We start from the raw sequence: 17,158 nt of genomic DNA, 5'->3' as shown, positions 1-17,158 counted from the left end.
CTTCTGCATTCTTAACCCAAACAGTACAGAATAATAACAGTACTGATAATGGTAATAATAAAAACATTTATTCAGCCAACATTTACTGATTGCCTATTAGGTGCTCCGTTCCATGGATGAAGTAGTAAGCAAAGACCAGAAGTGAACACTGGATTCATGGTGTTTATGTTCTAGTAGGGGGGGATGAACAATCAGGTAGTCCTCAAATCAGTGTAAAAATGTTGCCTTTGATAAGTGGTACAAAGGATATTGCATGCTATTCAACTCACAAAGAGAGTATTTGTACTATTGGGGTGGTAACTGAAAGCTTCTCTGAGGATAGGACTGACAACATAATGTGCAAAATGATAATGTGAGGCTCCTTGTTCAAAACAATACCAAGACTGTAAAAGCAGTGTGTAATAGTCTAAAATCAAGCATGGAGTCCTTCTAAGTGTGAGCTGTGTGCAGTTGCTCAGGTAGCACGTTCAGGAAGCTGACCCAACATGTCAGGATGTGTGAGCTAAGACATACTAGGAGTGGAAAATAGCGCCAGGACAGAGGAAACAGCACAAATGAATCTTTGGGGCAGGAAGGAACATGGTGCATTCAGAAGCTGTCTGAAGGCCAGTGAAGCTGAAGTGTAGAGTTGGCAGAGTGGAGTTATGATGAGGCCAGAAGGCCAGAGAGGTAGAGAGGGTGATGTGTGAAGCAAGTTGAGGATTCTGATCTTTATTCCAAGAGCCACACCAACCATTGATGTGTTTTAAGGATAAAGTTTACTTTTGATGGTCTAATAATACCAGTATCTTGAACCTTGATAGCATTGGACAGCATTCTCAGTCCCCATTTCCTACCAAACTCTTTTTCAGAAGCTTTGCATTTTACCTTCTATATTTGTTCTAAGGCTATTCTATCCCAAAGGCAAGTTTAAAAAGGCACTTTTGGTGGTAGAAATTGAACATAGCATAGGTGAGTCAATGAAATTTTACTCACTATTGAATTAGTCTGTGGTTTAAAACATTTTGGGTCGATGGAAGTAAAACTAGTAAGAGATGAAAATGTTTTATTAAGATGTTTCTTTTTAAATGCTACAGTTTTTAAGATCTATTGTCAGCACCATAATTTTATATTGTTAATCTGCCTTTTACATGTCGTCAGGAGCAAGGGGTGGGTATTGACTTATCTAATCTTGGGAAAGAGGAATAGGAAAAGGAGTTACATTTTTGGGCTTTGTCTTTCACATATTAGGCATTCTCAGTAAAGAAAGCTTCAATTAATATCGCCCAAACCAAGAAGCAGGCATTGATATTTGTTATGTGTGGATAATAATGTTTATGATTCATGGATTTACTCATGAAGGCAGTTTAATAGAGTTCGTTTCCTAGAAAGATACCTGCATGGTTGGTTTGTAGATCCATTGATATGCCACACAACTTAGGATTTTCACTTTTGGCACTCTATCAAATAACACTCTAGGTATTTCTTTTCCCATGTCATGTTTAAAATGTAATTATTTGAGTTGGTTCCAGTGGGCAATGCACTTCAATCAGCGATGTTTGTGTACTCTGAGCTGCTCAAGGGTGAGATAGGCAGTTGATCATTTCTTACATACTCTACCATTTCTTACCTCCTGATCCATGGATGTATTAGAATGCCAGGCTGCTAAACTGAAATATATATACATATATATGGCATATATAAAGTCAATCTACTTGCCTTCTCTTTTTAAATGAAAGGTTCTATTTATGAAAATAACATCAGCTGTTTTGGCAGAGTTACTGTTGAGAGTTTAAATTTGGAATATATTTTGTATCATGGATCAAGGAAAACATACCCCTTCACTTTGGTTTGCATCTTTAGTTCCTTATTTATAACAGAGATTTTAGTATTCATAGCCAACTTCTTTATTTTTATTTGTAGTCAGGTGATATGTGTCAAGATTACTTTCACAAAGGTCTCTTGTATTAGAACTGGAGAATCCATGGTGGTGATAGTAAACTGTTACCTGGAGCTACTGAACATGTAAATTGCTGTTCATATGAGAACTATGCAGGATTGCAGAATGGTTAAGTAGCTTCTGAGTAATCAGAGAATACTTATTTTGAGTACATGCTTAGTGCTAAGTGTATGTTATTCCATTGTTTTGAAAAGTAATCTTTGTTCAGCTAACCATAAGTTAAAATAAACCAGAATATCTAATTAGAACACTCCATTACTTTAGTGTAGTTGATAATGTTAAGCTCAGTAAAACTTTGATTAGCCAAAATGTTTAGGGAACAGAGTGGAAGTCTTGTCTTGTCTTCTGTTCTTTCTACACACAATTAATATATGCAAAACATGGTACAGGGTAACATAGATGGGACATATCTGTGCCCTCAAGAAACTTAGTTTCAATATCTTTGAAATTTTTATAAATTTTATGCTTTATTGCTTTAATAAGATTAAGATGCATATAATTGCATTTTTAAAATAATTGAATCTTCAGTGATGTATGATCTTATAATGAATGAACCTCATTGTATTGTTTCTCATATAGATGTAAACAGTGTAGGTGTGCTGACTATACAATTTATCCTAAAAGGTTGTTTTTTTAGTAATTCTCTGATGTCAGCTTGTTTTTGTTTCCCTGACTTTTATTTTAAAAACACTGTTACATAGGTTAATTGGATTCTTACTGAAATTTTACTTTGTTGGAAGTTTTACAATAACATAAATATTTAATTTTTACTGCTTTTTGGTATGTGAGTTGAAATTCAGTAGCTTTTACGTATATGTATAATATTATGAGCAACAGCATGCAAAACTATGTATGGTCCATTATTTGCTTGATGATTTCATGGTATTATTCCTAAATATGAGTTTGATTTTTGTGTAGCCCAAACCAAACCAAAAGTAGCATTTATAATTTATAATGATACTGTGTTTTTCTTTTCCTTCTGAAGTATGAGTCAAAGCAAATTAGAGTTCCTCTCCCTTCCCTACTCCCTGGGCTGTTAGTGCATCTCAATGAGAGTTTAAGGGTTAGAGTCAAGCCCAGACTCAGGCCTAAAATTAGTTTTGCTAGTAGCTTTATTTCACATTATAGGTACTGCTTCATCATGTTACACCACTTTATTTTTGTGGAATGGTGATAGTGATGGGTTCAAGGCAGTGGAGTGTTCTAGAATACAGTAACATTCTTCTGTAGGTTTAAATACTACCAGTTTATAAGGAAAGCTGCATAGCCTGAAAGATATATTTGATTCTTTCATACATACAGTGATGTCTGTTTAAAACTTTACTTTGTTTAATTTATAATAAAATATTAAAAATTTTGTTTCACTTTTTTTTTGATAGTGAATCATATTCAGAATCTTATAAGCAACATTTTGGGATGTCTGTTTTTGGAGGCTAAAGTAATAGCAGCATATAGGCTGTTTTAGTTTTTAGTTTTAAATTTTCACTTTTGATTTCACCTTTCACTTCTTCTCCATTAAAACAACAACAACATAACCCACCACCAAATAATAAACCAAACACGCATTTAAAAGAAATTATCTAACCTCTTGCACAGGATACCATACAATCTAAGGTACTGTGATTAGTTGCCATTATATATATATATGTATATATATATATAAGGTCACCTTGGTGATTGAGTTTTAATTAATTGCTCTAAGCACATTTTGTGCTTATTAATTTGGATATTGATATGTGTTTGCCTTAGGTACCTAATTATCACTGCTTTGTTTCCACAGCTGCAGAGCCTTGGCCCGAAAATGCTACCTTATATCAGCAACTGAAAGGTAGGTACTTGTTCACGATTAAAAGTGGTTATGTATAACAATATACTTATTACCAAAAAATACCCTTCAATAATCTACTTTACATCTGAGAAAACATAAAACATAAAAGGGATTCTCTCGTATAATTTGTATTGGAGAGTTTGCCGAAACTTGTATCTGCCAGTGTAAACCAACTATTCATGGCCTATAAGGTCCTTAGTTTATTATTGACTCATTATATTGGCTGCTGTAGGCAGTGTAAAATGATGTGGTTGCAGGAGCGGTTGGCAGATTTACTGCACCAAGAGCTGACACAGCAGATTTTTGAAGTCCTGTGGTAAAGTGGGCTCTCAGTAAAAAGGAACTGTTAAAATGTATAGGCTAGGATAGTTCAGGCTCCCTTTAGCAGCTCTTCATATATCATCAGATCACATTATGGACCCCATTTGGGGCTCAGCAGCCTGCTGCAGTTGTCAGAAGACTGCAAAGTAATGAAGACTAATAGGCAGCAGCCCCAGTCTTCTAAGCATGGAATTTTTATTGCTGCAAACTTGTCATCTTTCTTTTGTGTGACAGACTAGACACACTGTGCAATATTAACTGCAAGCCGGTTTTATATGATTTTGAGTGCTTTTACTTTTAACTAGAGGGGTTTGAGCACATACTATTTTGCTTAATGAAAAGAAGAAGAATAATATTTCTTGAAAACTTGAAAAATGAATTTGTTTTTAAGTGAGTGATTTTAATTAAATATTGTTGATAAAATACGATAAATGATCAAATAGTTTTGGAGGAAACAGTCTTGTTTTATCATTATATATATATTATAATTTAATCAAAATGATGATTGCGCAATAGCATTGATAGAGAATTTTATAATTACCTTGGTGAAAGGCTGTACCTTTTATTTTAAAAAATAGGAATAGAGCTTTAAAAAATATTTATAAGTATATTTTACTTGTTTAGCAATCTCACTTTTGACTTAGACCTTTCATTGTATTTCCACAGGGGAGCAAATTTTACTTTCTGACAATGCAGCTTCTCTTGCTGTGCAGGTAAAAATGTAAATAATGTAGTATTTTTTCCCTTTGAATTGCAACTGGTTTTTCCTCACCAGGCAGTTTCTAATGTATGTTTATAATTTTCCTATGTGACTTACCATTATCAATATAACATCTCTTCTGTGAAGTGTAATTTTATTATGTAATATTTTCAGTTCATTGTTATCAGTATATAAATTAAAGTCTTCATTCTTTTAATAAAAATCACTTATATCCTAGATGTATTCTCTTCATAGTTTAGCTTTTGGCTAGATATGATGGTATTGATTATTTGTGGTGATAAGTTCATATATTGACACAATTTAATAACTTATTGGTAAAGTTTTATTTACCACATATTTTTAAGCATCGTTCTTTCATTGTGCTCATTCTAGCCTAAATCCTTTTGGTAATCTTAAAGTAGATATACTCTTTGCAAGCTATTCCTGATGTATTTATGGATTATATTCATGTCTGTTACCCCCAAACCACCTATTGAATGCAGTAGCTCTCACATTATAGATCACAGTTGGGGAATCCAAAAAAGGCTAGTGGTCCTGTAAACTTTAAACTGTACGATCGGAAGAATAGGATACTTGGGGATTATTTGCTTTGAAAACTAATATAACATGTATATTAATTAACTGGAATTACCAGATTTACCAAAGGGCCCAGTATAACCTTCAGTGAGTCTGTTTCCATCTCTTTCATTATACTGAATTTGCTTATCATATGATTAGAGTATGGATAACTTATGCATACGTAAAAAGGGAACAAACCTAACTAGTATTATAGATTGCTTTTTTAATTCATGTAAATTTAAACAAAATCTGTATATTGTTTGGTTTTTTGGTACTTGACATTGTTTTTTATATTTGTCTATATTGATAGATGTATCTCTAGTATACTCATTTTTATTGATGTATGTTATCCCACTGTATGAATATACCACAATTCACTAAAAATAAAAAAGAAATGTTTGTGTAGATAATAGAATTAAAATTATTCAAACATTTTACACAGTTAGCTATTGTTTATTTAGTTAGCTTACATAGTTTGAATCATAAAGAGGGTTTTACTACAGAACACCTAAAAGATAAATGAGAAACCTAAGACATGTGACATTTAGATGGGACTGTGAGCTTCTGGAGGACAGAAGGAAAGGGAAGAGAAGGGTCTGTGAGCTTTTGCTGTGTTCTGGGCATGATATTAGGTACTTGGTCGTCTCACATTTTTTTTATTCAACTTGATATTCTCTAGGTTTAGTAACTGTGATAGCATGTCATTCAGTACATTTTTATGTTCTTTAAGATGGGGAAAGAAGGAAAGCATGGAAATAAGTATATTTGGACAATAATTTATTCATATAAGGATCTATGAATATCTTTAAGTTTCTTTCTTTTAGATTTATTGTATATCTTTTTACCAAAAATGTAAATTACATTTATTTTATCTTTAGATACTAGTTTTACTAGTGTATTTTTTGTCTTGATGTTCATTTTAGAGAAGCAGAAATTCTCAGTGATTATATGCAATAAATAGGGGTTTTACGTTGCTGTTAATCTTGTTTTTTCTTTTTTTGCTGTGGGAGAATTTAAGTTTAGCTTTCAGATACTAATAAGTAACATAGTGCCTAGCATACAGGATGTACTCAGTAAATATTTGTTGAATGAAAGGTTTGTAAGTGTGGTTAGTGAAAGCAAGTTGCCTGATAACTGATAGCACAAGCAAATTATTAGCTGTGTATAAAATAGTGTTTCTCTGAAAAAATTGCTTTAAAACACAGTGAATCTTTTAGTTAAAGCACTAAATCTTTTTTTTTAAATAATTAAAAAAAATGTTTTATTTATTTATTTATTTTTTGAGACAGAGAGAGACAGAGCATGAGTGGGGAGGGGCAGAGAGAGAGGGAGACACAGAATCAGAAGCAGGCTCCAGGCTATGAGCTGTCAGCACAGAGCTCGACGCGCGGCTCGAACCCACGAACGTGAGATCATAACCTGAGCCGAAGTCGGAAGCTTAACCCACTGTGCCACCCAGGCGCCCCCAATTAAAGCACTAATTCTTAACCCTTTTTGCATTGCCATTTTTGGGATAACTCTTTCAGGACCTGTTGAAAACTGTAAAACATTTCTCCAGAAGACATGCCAGTGCACACACACAAATGGAAACATACCTACTCTACTCTGTATGTGGTTGCAGGAGGTTTATTGATCTTGCTTAAGCTATCTGGGGATCCCCTGTGAAGAGCCCCTAAAATTATCGAATAATTTTTATCAAATAGGGAGGTATTTTGAGTAGGAATGAACAGAAGGAGTTCTCAACTGAAGGAGATTTCTACCCCACAGAACACATATCAGTGTTTAGACATTTCTGGTTGTTCTAACTGTTGGGGAGGGTGCGATTGACATCTATTAGGTAAATGCCAGGGATGCTGTTAAACATCTTGCAGTGCACAGGACAGTCCTTCCACAACAAAGAATTACCCAGCCTCACATGAACATGGTATTAATGTTGAAAAACCCTGGAATTAACTAGTTTTCAGTACAAACCAAGATACCAGTATATTACTATTAAAAAAAAATGTTGTAAATAATCAGGGGAAGGGAAGAAAAAATAAATCTTAGTGTAATTTTATTTAGCAACTCTGTTTTTATGGTTCCTATTAATTTACTTTGACCATGGGTTTTAAAATCATAGTTGCAATTAAAAATAAAACCAGAAAAAAAGAACCTTTAAAAATGCAGAATTTTGCTTAACCATTTCAATTTTTTTGTTATCCTACATATGTCACCTAGATGATAAATTAACCAGCATATATTAAAAATTCTTGGTTTTCTTCAATATTCTTTGACTTGACAGCTGATAGTAGCCATGACTATAAATGTGACTTTTCCAGATATCTGATGCAAACTTTATGGAGTAATTTTCTTTTATATAGTGGACCAGTATCCGTTTAGAAGAATCAGTTAAATGTGTAAAGTTGAGCAAAACAATGTGACAGGTATCCATAAATTGGATATTTTCTAGAAGATACCAGATATGAAGCATCAGATATTTTAATAGTTTGCCAGTTAAGCCATCAGGAAATTTAAATTTTACCCTCCACATAGACTTGGCATTTATTATACTCCTGGAACTAAGTGGTTAGATCTTTTTTGATTAAAGGAACCCTGATGATTTCAGTTTAAAAAAAATAAATGTTTTCCCCATGGCTATTATTTTCTCATAGATTTGCTTTTTTCCCCCTCATCCACAAATTTTGGTGTTACCTGAAGTGTTTGCCTAGTCATATAATAATCTTGTATGTTGGATATAGTGACATATTAGTATATCATGTTCATCTGGTTGTCATGAGCAGTGTGTGTGTGTGTGTGTGTGTGTGTGTGTGTGTGTGGCAGTATACACACACACACACATATATATACATACATATAATATCTATGTATCTGTGTGTGTGTGTGTGGGAAAAGAACTTTGATAATAATTCTGTTACTAGGCCTCACTTCCTAAACCTAAACTACTGTCCAATAGATGTATAATGTAGGTAATGTTGGCCATATATGTAGTTTATTTATATTTTTTTAAATTTTTAAATGTTTATTTATTTTTGAAAGAGACAGATACAGAGCATGAGCTGGGGAGGGACAGAGAGAAAGGGAGAGACAGAATCCAAAGCAGGCTCCATGCTTTGAGCCGTCAGCGCAGAGCCTGATGTGGGGCTTGAACCCACAAACTGTGAGATCATGACCTGAGCTGAAGTCAGACACTTAACCGGCTGAGCCACCCAGGCGCCCCTCACATATGTAGTTTAAACTTCTGTAATAGTCCCATTAAAAAAGGCCGGGCGCCTGGCTTGCACAGTTGGTTGAGCATCTGACTTCAGGTCTGACTTCAGGTCAGGCTCTCGGTTCGTGGGTTTGAGCTCCGTGTTGGGGTCTGTATTGAAAGCTCAGAGCCTGGAACCTGCTTCTGATTCTGTGTCTCCCTCTCTCTCTGCTCCTCTCTCCCCCTCCTTGTGTGTACTCTCTCTCAAAAAATATATAAATAAATAAACATTTAAAAATTTTTCTAAAGAAACATGAAATTAATTTTAATAATGTTTTATTTAACCCAGTATACCAAAATATTGTCACTTAAACATGTAATCAGTACAAAATTTATTAAAGGGATGTTTTACTGTTTTGGAAAAATTTTTGATGTTTGTTTATTTTTGAGAGAGAGAGACACAGAATGTGAGTGGGGAAGGGGCAGAGAGAGGAATCTGAATCCGAAGCAGATTCTAGGCTCTGAGCTGTCAGCACAGAGCCTGATGTGGCCCTTTAACTCGTGAACTATGAGATCATACCTGGGCTCAAGTCAGATGCTTAACTGACTGAGCCACCCAAGCACCCCTGAGATTTTACTTTTTTCATATTAAGTTCAGGATTTGATGTGTATTTTACACCTACAGCGCATTCCAGTTTGTGCTAGCCACATTTCAAGCCTCAGTAGCCATGTGTAGCTCATGGCTGTTGTATGGAGTAGCTCATGTCTGGAAATACAGTGTGAGCAAATACAGATGAATTCCCCTGCAAATTTTCTGCAAAAAAAGGTCTTATTTTCTTTAGGAAGTTTACGTCTTTACTGACTTGGAATATGCTATCTTTATATCAGCTTCCACAAGTGAAATGGGCAGTTGGTCTCTTCCAAATACAGCATACCTGAAACATTACTTTTTGTTTCAAGTTTCCTCATCTGGAAAAGGGAGTTATAATAGAAGCTATTCTATTGGAGGTCATGAGGATTGCAGGTGTCAGTATATATATATATAAAGCACTTAGAAAAGTACTTGGCATAATGTAAATATGCAACTAATGTTGGTTATTTTTTCTTTCTCTCCTATTCATTGACAGAAATGTATATAATCCATGTCAGCAGGAGGAATGGAAGTTTGCAGGCTTTCTAATGCCTAAACTCACTGAAGTAATTAAAATCAGTGTTAGGTTTAAGAATTTTTTTGGACATATATGAATTTTTGTGAACATTAATAATTTTTATAATCATAATGCCATACTTGAAAAATGTTAATACTGAATACTTTAATTCAAACCATGTATTTAAAAAAATACTGAATAAGATTTATGTTAAAAGTATTGAATACTTTTATTGATTAAGGCATCCTACTGAAAGCTTTTATGCGAAATAATCTCATTCAGTCCTTACTATAAGCCTAGTGGAAGGTACTAATACGAACCTCATTTTTATTTTTTCTAAACTTTTAAAAAAATGTTTATTCATTTTCATGGGAGAGACAGAACAAGAGTTGGGGAGGGGCAGAGAGAGATGAAGACACAGAATCTGAAACAGGCTCCAGGCTCTAAGCTGTCAGTACAGAGCCTGATGCGGGGCTCGAACTCGGAAACAATGAGCTCATGACCTGAGCCGAAGTTGGACCCTTAGCTTACTGAGCCACCCAGGCATCCCATATGAAGCTCATTTTTAAAGATGTGGAAACTGAAACGAAGGAAAGCTTTGCCCAAGGTCACAGAGCCCTAAATTGTGGAGGTAACAGACAACGACAGCATTGGTTGAATACCTACCATGTGCTCATCACTATGCTTAGCACTTAAGTCTTATCACTTCTTCAGTCTTTACAACTAAATGAGGTAGGTGCTATTCTAACCTGTATTCTGCAGGTAATGTTAGTGAGAACAACCATAATAACGGAAGCTAAAATTTACACTGCACTTAGTCCATGTGCCAGGTCTTGTTAAATGTACCTTAGATATTAGAGATGATATTTATACGCAGCAGCTCTAGGTGGTGGGTAGTATTATCATTCCCAGTGTACAAATTAGGAAGTTAAAGCACGTGGCTCAGACTTCTGTAGGTGGTATCTGGCAGGGCTGGGGTGCAAACCGAGGGAGTCTGCGGTAAGAATCCGTGCTCATAACACTTTGTTGCATAGCAGTCCAGTCCAGTGATGCAGTTCTTTGAATTTTTATTCCAAAAATAAGTGGACTTTAATTCAAAAATCATATCTGACATTTCTTAGCAAGCTATATCTTATAATTTATAGATTACATTAAGGTGTGAAAGGTAAATGTGTCTTAGCTTTTGGATCTCTGAAATGTGATAAAGGCAGTCTTACCTATATTATGAGTTATTGTGAAGCTCAAGTTAGATAATAGATGAGAAGTTCTTTTGAAAAAAGTGAAGGCAATAGAAATAATAGTAGAAATAAAAGATGATGTTGAATGCAGAATTAGAGCCCATTTTGACTATAAAGATTTATATATACATACTTTGTGAATGCATATAATAAAATGTTACTTTCTAGTAAGTTTTAGAAGGGATTTTGTTTATTATATATGAAGCCAATTTAAAAATAAATGTTTTCCTTTTTTGTATGGCTTACTCTTGTAAAAGTTTGAATTTGTTTTTAGAGTGTCTCAAACTGATGATCATTATTAGAACGCTGCATAAAAGGAAATGCTGCTTTCTACTTCACTCACTGTGTGTACCCCCTTCCTGTAAGAATGACACTTAAGCCCTGGTCAAGGGAAATACCACCATTGTACTTAGTTTTCTAGTTTTTCCTTATTTTTTGTGGATTAATACTCTGTCCCTAAAAATGAAAGGGAAGACAATAGAAAAAACAAACTTATTTTCTTTCTGTTAAATATGTTGTATCATTTTAAAAAAGTCGACATTTTTATAGGCCCTTTTAATTCTGGTCCATGAACACGAACATGTCAGATCTGCTGATAAATTGTTAGCTGACCCTTGCCTTTTCCTTTTAGCAAATGATGCCTTTTAGGTGGACATTTTAATTAGCAGGTAAATGATAATATCCTCATGTAGTGATTGGGAAGAGCAGGAGAAAGGAGTAGCTCTCTCTCCTTTGGACTGTGAGTCAGTCCACTGGAGAAATAACAGTGATTATGAAAATAGAGCCACTGTGAACATGTCGTGGCATTCAGATGGCTACCGTGGACAGCTTACCTTGACAGCTGTAGAGGGAATGATTTTGAATTTTCAGTTTGGTTGGATAGACTTTTTTCTTTAAACAAGTTGTTTATGGTTGTATGCAATTTGTAAGTGTCAGTTCAAACCTGACAAAGATGGCGCCAGTGGGTATATCTTAATAGAGAATTAAGAGGGCACTGTTTTATAAGAAACATTTTTAAATAGATGTAACTTAAAGCTTTTTGACTTTATCTTTCTTTCTCTCTCCCACTTTGATCATCCTGTGCAAAATGAGGCTTCTGTATTTACTTTCAAGATTAGAAGAAGGAAAGGAAAGCTTAGAGGTAGAGGAAATTTAGGGAACATTTGTTACATAAGGGGACTTGTAAAATCCTTTTCAGTATTCTAAAATGAGAAAAATGGAAGCTGTAGGATGTTTCCTTGATATCACTGAATTTAAATTCTTCAGATTGAATGTCTTATATCGCCTTTAATACACCAGGAATATTAAACTGTTTTGGTGATTTATGCTTATAAAACATGAAAAAATTTAAATATATAAAATATGATCTGCAGAAAAGATAATTTAAATTGAGATAATCAAAATTGAACTTAAGTTGCAAACAGAATTTAGCCAAGTAAAAACATTTTCAGTGTTAATTCCTCAGGATATAAATGGTATGGTATACCTAAAACATTTAAATTAGTCTTACAGGATTTGGGAGAACAAAGTATATTCAGAATATAATTAGGTGGCTTTTAGAATTGTCAGTTTTAGTAATTAGTGAAGTAAAATGGTTTTGTAGGATAATGGTTTGCTAACATCAGTATCTCTTTAACTTAGCAGAAATGCACTTTCCTGCAGTCAGGAGAGTTTGCAGGTTAGAATATCAACCATATACTTTTCTGTTTAAAAAGTAAATAGCAAGCAGGATTTTAAAATTTGTTGCTATTAAACAGAACAATAAAGACCTAGCAGTAGAATGAAAAAAACGGCAGTCTATTTTTTAAATGGAAAAACGCTAGACTTCTTCATTATTAGATATACAGTATCAGCATAATCGAGCTAACAGCATTATATTTGAGCTGAAAATATACTTAAATTTGAGGCCATACACTAGCCTGTGTGAACAAAACATCTTTCATATGGTTCTAAGATGAAATTACCCTTGAATGAATAGCATCTTCATTTATCTTCAAACCTCTTCTGTGTTCTTAGTGTATCTACTCTTTCAACATTTTACAACAAGAATTACATTATACCATTATACCGGAGTACTTCTGCAGTGTGAAATAGATTGGTTTGGAAAATGAACCTGGCTTTGCTATAAATTACATTCTCAGGTACAAAGAAATTTGTTATTTTGTTTAAAATAGTCACAAATATAATTAAGGTCTTAATTTATGTTAAACTACAAATATGGCTATTACTTTAACTGGATTAGGAACTTAATCTGTCACTTCAAGAATGATACCTAACACTTTTCATTTGTAACCTTAGATACATTATTTCAATTACAGGGTCTGCAACTGTTTGATATAAAAAATGAATTATTTTGTAGGTAGATTTGTTGATGGTTTTTAATTTTAAAACATGCTTCTTCAGGAAGGGAGAAAATAATTCTTTGGTTGTTGTCACAGGTTTTCTTTTGTGTTATGGTAAAACAAGATACGAATTAAAATTCAGAACCATTTTCATTTTGTGCCCTGAAAATGGTATTGCATGCTTCTGAATGGTCCTTACGGAATTCTTACGTGAAATATTTCATATTTAATTATGAAATGAATAGAAGCTTTGTCCTAAAAAAGAAAACTGGACGTCTGCTGTCTAAGGATAGCTTTACATGGTTAGATTTTCCCTATCTAGAATTCGGTAACTTTGTTAATGTGACGTATATACATTTAGAAGCTATGTTTATAATTCCTTAAGTTCCACAGTATTAATCAATCTAAAGGCACCTAATCTTTTAAAAATTTAAGAACAATTCCTTAACATTTTATATTATTAAAATTTTTAAAAAAAATGTATTCATTTTTGGGAGACAGAACATGAGTGGGTGGAGGGGCAGAGAGAGAGGGAGACACAGAATCTGAAGCAGACTCCAGGCTCTGAGCTGTCAGTATAGAGCCCGATGTGGGACTTGAACCCATGAACTGCAAGATCATAACCTGACTCAAAGTCGGATGCTTAGCCAACTGAGCCACCCAGGCACCCCTATTTTTGTATTTTTATTAGCAAACAATGTTGATTTTATTACTTAAATGCAGAGTATTTAACTTGGAAGACAAGTAAGTGTTCATTTTGTTTTTGCAATTAAGCAGAAAGAAGATAGTTGGTGCTACTTTATTGGCAAATGGTCCGATATGGAGTTACTGTTAGTTTATAAAAATGAATACAATTTAGATCTCTGCCAGCTAACATTTAGTTTCTAAAAATTTTAAATTTGGTGGGCTTGTTGTTATTTTTCTCAGTTGGGAATATTTATCTGTAAATAATAAAAGTTTAAAATACTTGTTATAGGAGCTCCAAAAAAACAGTAGTTTTCTTTCTTTACTCCTGCATTGTTCATTAAATGCCAAATATGTGACTGGTATGCTTTAGGTTCTTGGGTTATAAGAATTATTCTTTATGTGCCTTTGACTATTTTATAGCTTCTTATACTTAATATTGACCTTACAACTTTTATTTATATTTAATTCTAACAGGGAGAGCTTATATCTTTTCCTATTCTGGTTATCTTTTTTGTTGCTTTCTTTCTGAACTTAATTTTTTTCCGACAGCTGTCAGGTGTTGATGTATCTAAAGTTGAGTTAAATATTCCAAAAGTAGTTTTCAGGTGAGAGTTGTATTAAAGAAGATCTATTCTCTGATGTGATCTGTCTTCGTATGTGCTCTCAATAGCCTTTCATGGTTTTGGTAACAGATCTATTTAAAATTTTTTTATGCTCATTCACTTGTGGTTTCTGATAAGGTTTTTTAAGTTAAATTCCTATAACTATTTTTCTAAAGCAATATCTGCTTATTGATATTTGTCATCTTGTTGATTTTTAAAAATAACTGAATTTAACAGGGGGTACATCTGACTTTTTAATGCAGTAATCTTTGGTTCCATAAAATAACAAAATGCTAGTCTTTGTTGTAGTTTACTAGTTTTCTACAGACGTAGGTATGTTTGTATTTATTATTGTACGTATCTGTGGCTTTTTCCTCGAGCAGATGTTACAGGAGAACCTATAGTAAGAGGGGAAAGCAGTGAACAAGATAAACATGGTCAGTGTGTGCTAATGGAGCTTCCAGTCTGGAGGGGGAGGCCTATTACCAATTCATTTATCAGTTTCATGATTGTGACTTTGAAAAATTATTCATAAAGTAAAAGTTTATGTCAATATCAAAACATCTTTATTCAGTTCTTTTTGCATTATTTAAAAGATTTTGCATAAGGTGTATACTGCAAACATAGAAATCATGGGTTTACTCTTTACCTTATTTTTTTAAAAAAGTACTTTTGGGGGTGCCTGGGTGGCTCAGTTGGCTGAATGTCCTACTTCGGCTCGGGTCATGATCTCACAACTCGTGAGTTCGAGTCCCATGTTCTGAGCTGTCAAGCACAGAGCCTGGAGCCTGCTTCAGATTCCGTGTCTCTCTTACTCTCTGTCCTTCCCCCACTTGCATTCTGTCTTTCTCAAAATAAGTACTAAAAATTTTTTTTTAAAAGTTCTTTTGGTTATATTCCCTCATTTATCCTTTTAATATCTATTTAGAGATTTTATTTTATGCACAATTTTGCTGTTTTGATTATAAAAGAACAAATATAACTAAATTATAGTATATGATTATTATTCACCTTTTTCTCTTAAGGGGTGTTAAAAGCTAATAAAATAAATGGTCAGCTTTCTTTTGAAATCACCAAGGTTAAATTGTCTTTCTTCCTTTGCACACGGATACATGAGTATTTATTGTTACTAATATTATTACTGCCTAGTTTTAATAATCTATTTATTGAACTACTGTGTGCCAAATGGTATATAAAGTGTTTTACATATAGTACCTCAATTAATCTGCCTCATAAATTGTCTTCATTTTAGAAATAAGAACGCTTGGGGCTCCTGGGTGGCTCAGTCTATTGAGTGTCCGACTTTGGCTTGGGTTGTGAGTTTGAGCCCCATGTCGGCGGGCTCTGTGCTGACAGCTGAGCCTGGAGCCTGCTTCAGATTCTGTCTCGACTCTGCCCCTCCCTGCTCGTGTACTGTCTCTCTCAAATACAAATAAACAGAAAAAATTTTTTTAAAATAATGAAATAAGACACCTTATCAGGTCAAGGATCTTTCTCTAATAGACACCAAGATTCTACCCAGAGGTGTCTCGGTGGGAGGCTTCTGCTCTGTTAAGTCTTACTGTTCTATTCTGACTCTTAAAATTGATGCAGAGGATTTTCATTTTTCAAAAGGTATTTTCATCTTCTTAAACACTATGCTTCTTAAGTCTGTATTCTGTTAGGATCCATTAGGTTGTTCATTAGGTTATGCTAGGCAGTTAACCAGGGACAGGTAAGGAGTGGGAATGTGCTAATGGTCACCCAGTCATTGGTACAGTGTATGAGTCAGCAATAGAAAGTCACCTTACTCGGGGCGCCTGGGTGGCTCGGTCGGTTAAGCCTCCGACTTCGGCTCAGGTCACATGTCACATTCATGGGTTCGAGCCCCACGTCAGGCTCTGTGCTGACAGCTAGCTCAGAGCCTGGAGCCTGCTTCTGGTTCTGTGTCTCCTTCTCTCTCTGCCCCTCCCCCTGTCATGCTCTGTCTCTCTCTGTATCAGAAATAAATAAAACATTAAAAAATTAAAAAAAAAAAAAAAAGAAAGTCACCTTACTCTAAATGATGGTAGGACCGAATATCACAACATCCTGCCTGTGCAAAGGTAGTGGCCAGGACAAGCCGGTTGTTGGTGCTGTGTTTCCCCTCTCATCATTCTATGAACTGAATATTTTTATTTACCTCTTTGTTTTGTTGTTTTTGTTAACCTAATACAATGAAAAGATGTTTGATGTTTTAGAGTTTTTGATACTGCAGATTCTGTTTTCCTTCTGTCAGGAAGCATCATATTTATTATTTTCTGTTAGAGAAATTGATGATTTTTTCAGCTTTAAATTTAATTTCATTAAGTTTGCCCCTCCAGATTCTTACTGAAAATTTTTTCATATATTTCTTTGGAAACAAAGGTATGCGTAATTTTTGAGATGTTTTGTTAGATGATTATTCTGCTTACCTTATATTAATTATAAGACCTGCATGCTTAATTTAAATCTCCTGAAGACTTAGAATTCTCCACAAGGTACAGCACCTTATAACTCTGTGCTGTACCTTTTATCCCTGTGACTTATCGCATAACTGGAAGCCTGTATCTCCCATTCTCCCTACTTT

General features: G+C 34.3%; 1 protein-coding gene across 2 annotated transcripts in view; it reads left to right on the top strand.

Moving 5' to 3' along the window:
- MTX2 (metaxin 2) overlaps positions 1 to 17,158 on the top strand; it is a 62,562-nt gene that overhangs the window by 18,016 nt on the left and 27,388 nt on the right. For both annotated transcript variants that reach the window (XM_029934347.1, XM_029934346.1), the window contains exons 2-3: positions 3,720 to 3,767; positions 4,755 to 4,801. In XM_029934347.1, coding sequence (XP_029790207.1) covers positions 3,720 to 3,767; positions 4,755 to 4,801 — 95 coding nt within the window. The remainder of the gene's footprint in view (positions 1 to 3,719; positions 3,768 to 4,754; positions 4,802 to 17,158) is intronic.

Source organism: Suricata suricatta, chromosome 3 (assembly GCF_006229205.1).
Source record: "Suricata suricatta isolate VVHF042 chromosome 3, meerkat_22Aug2017_6uvM2_HiC, whole genome shotgun sequence".
NCBI classification, from domain to species: Eukaryota; Metazoa; Chordata; class Mammalia; order Carnivora; family Herpestidae; genus Suricata; species Suricata suricatta.
Note: the sequence above shows the minus strand (reverse complement) of the source record. Positions and strands in the feature narration are given on the sequence as shown.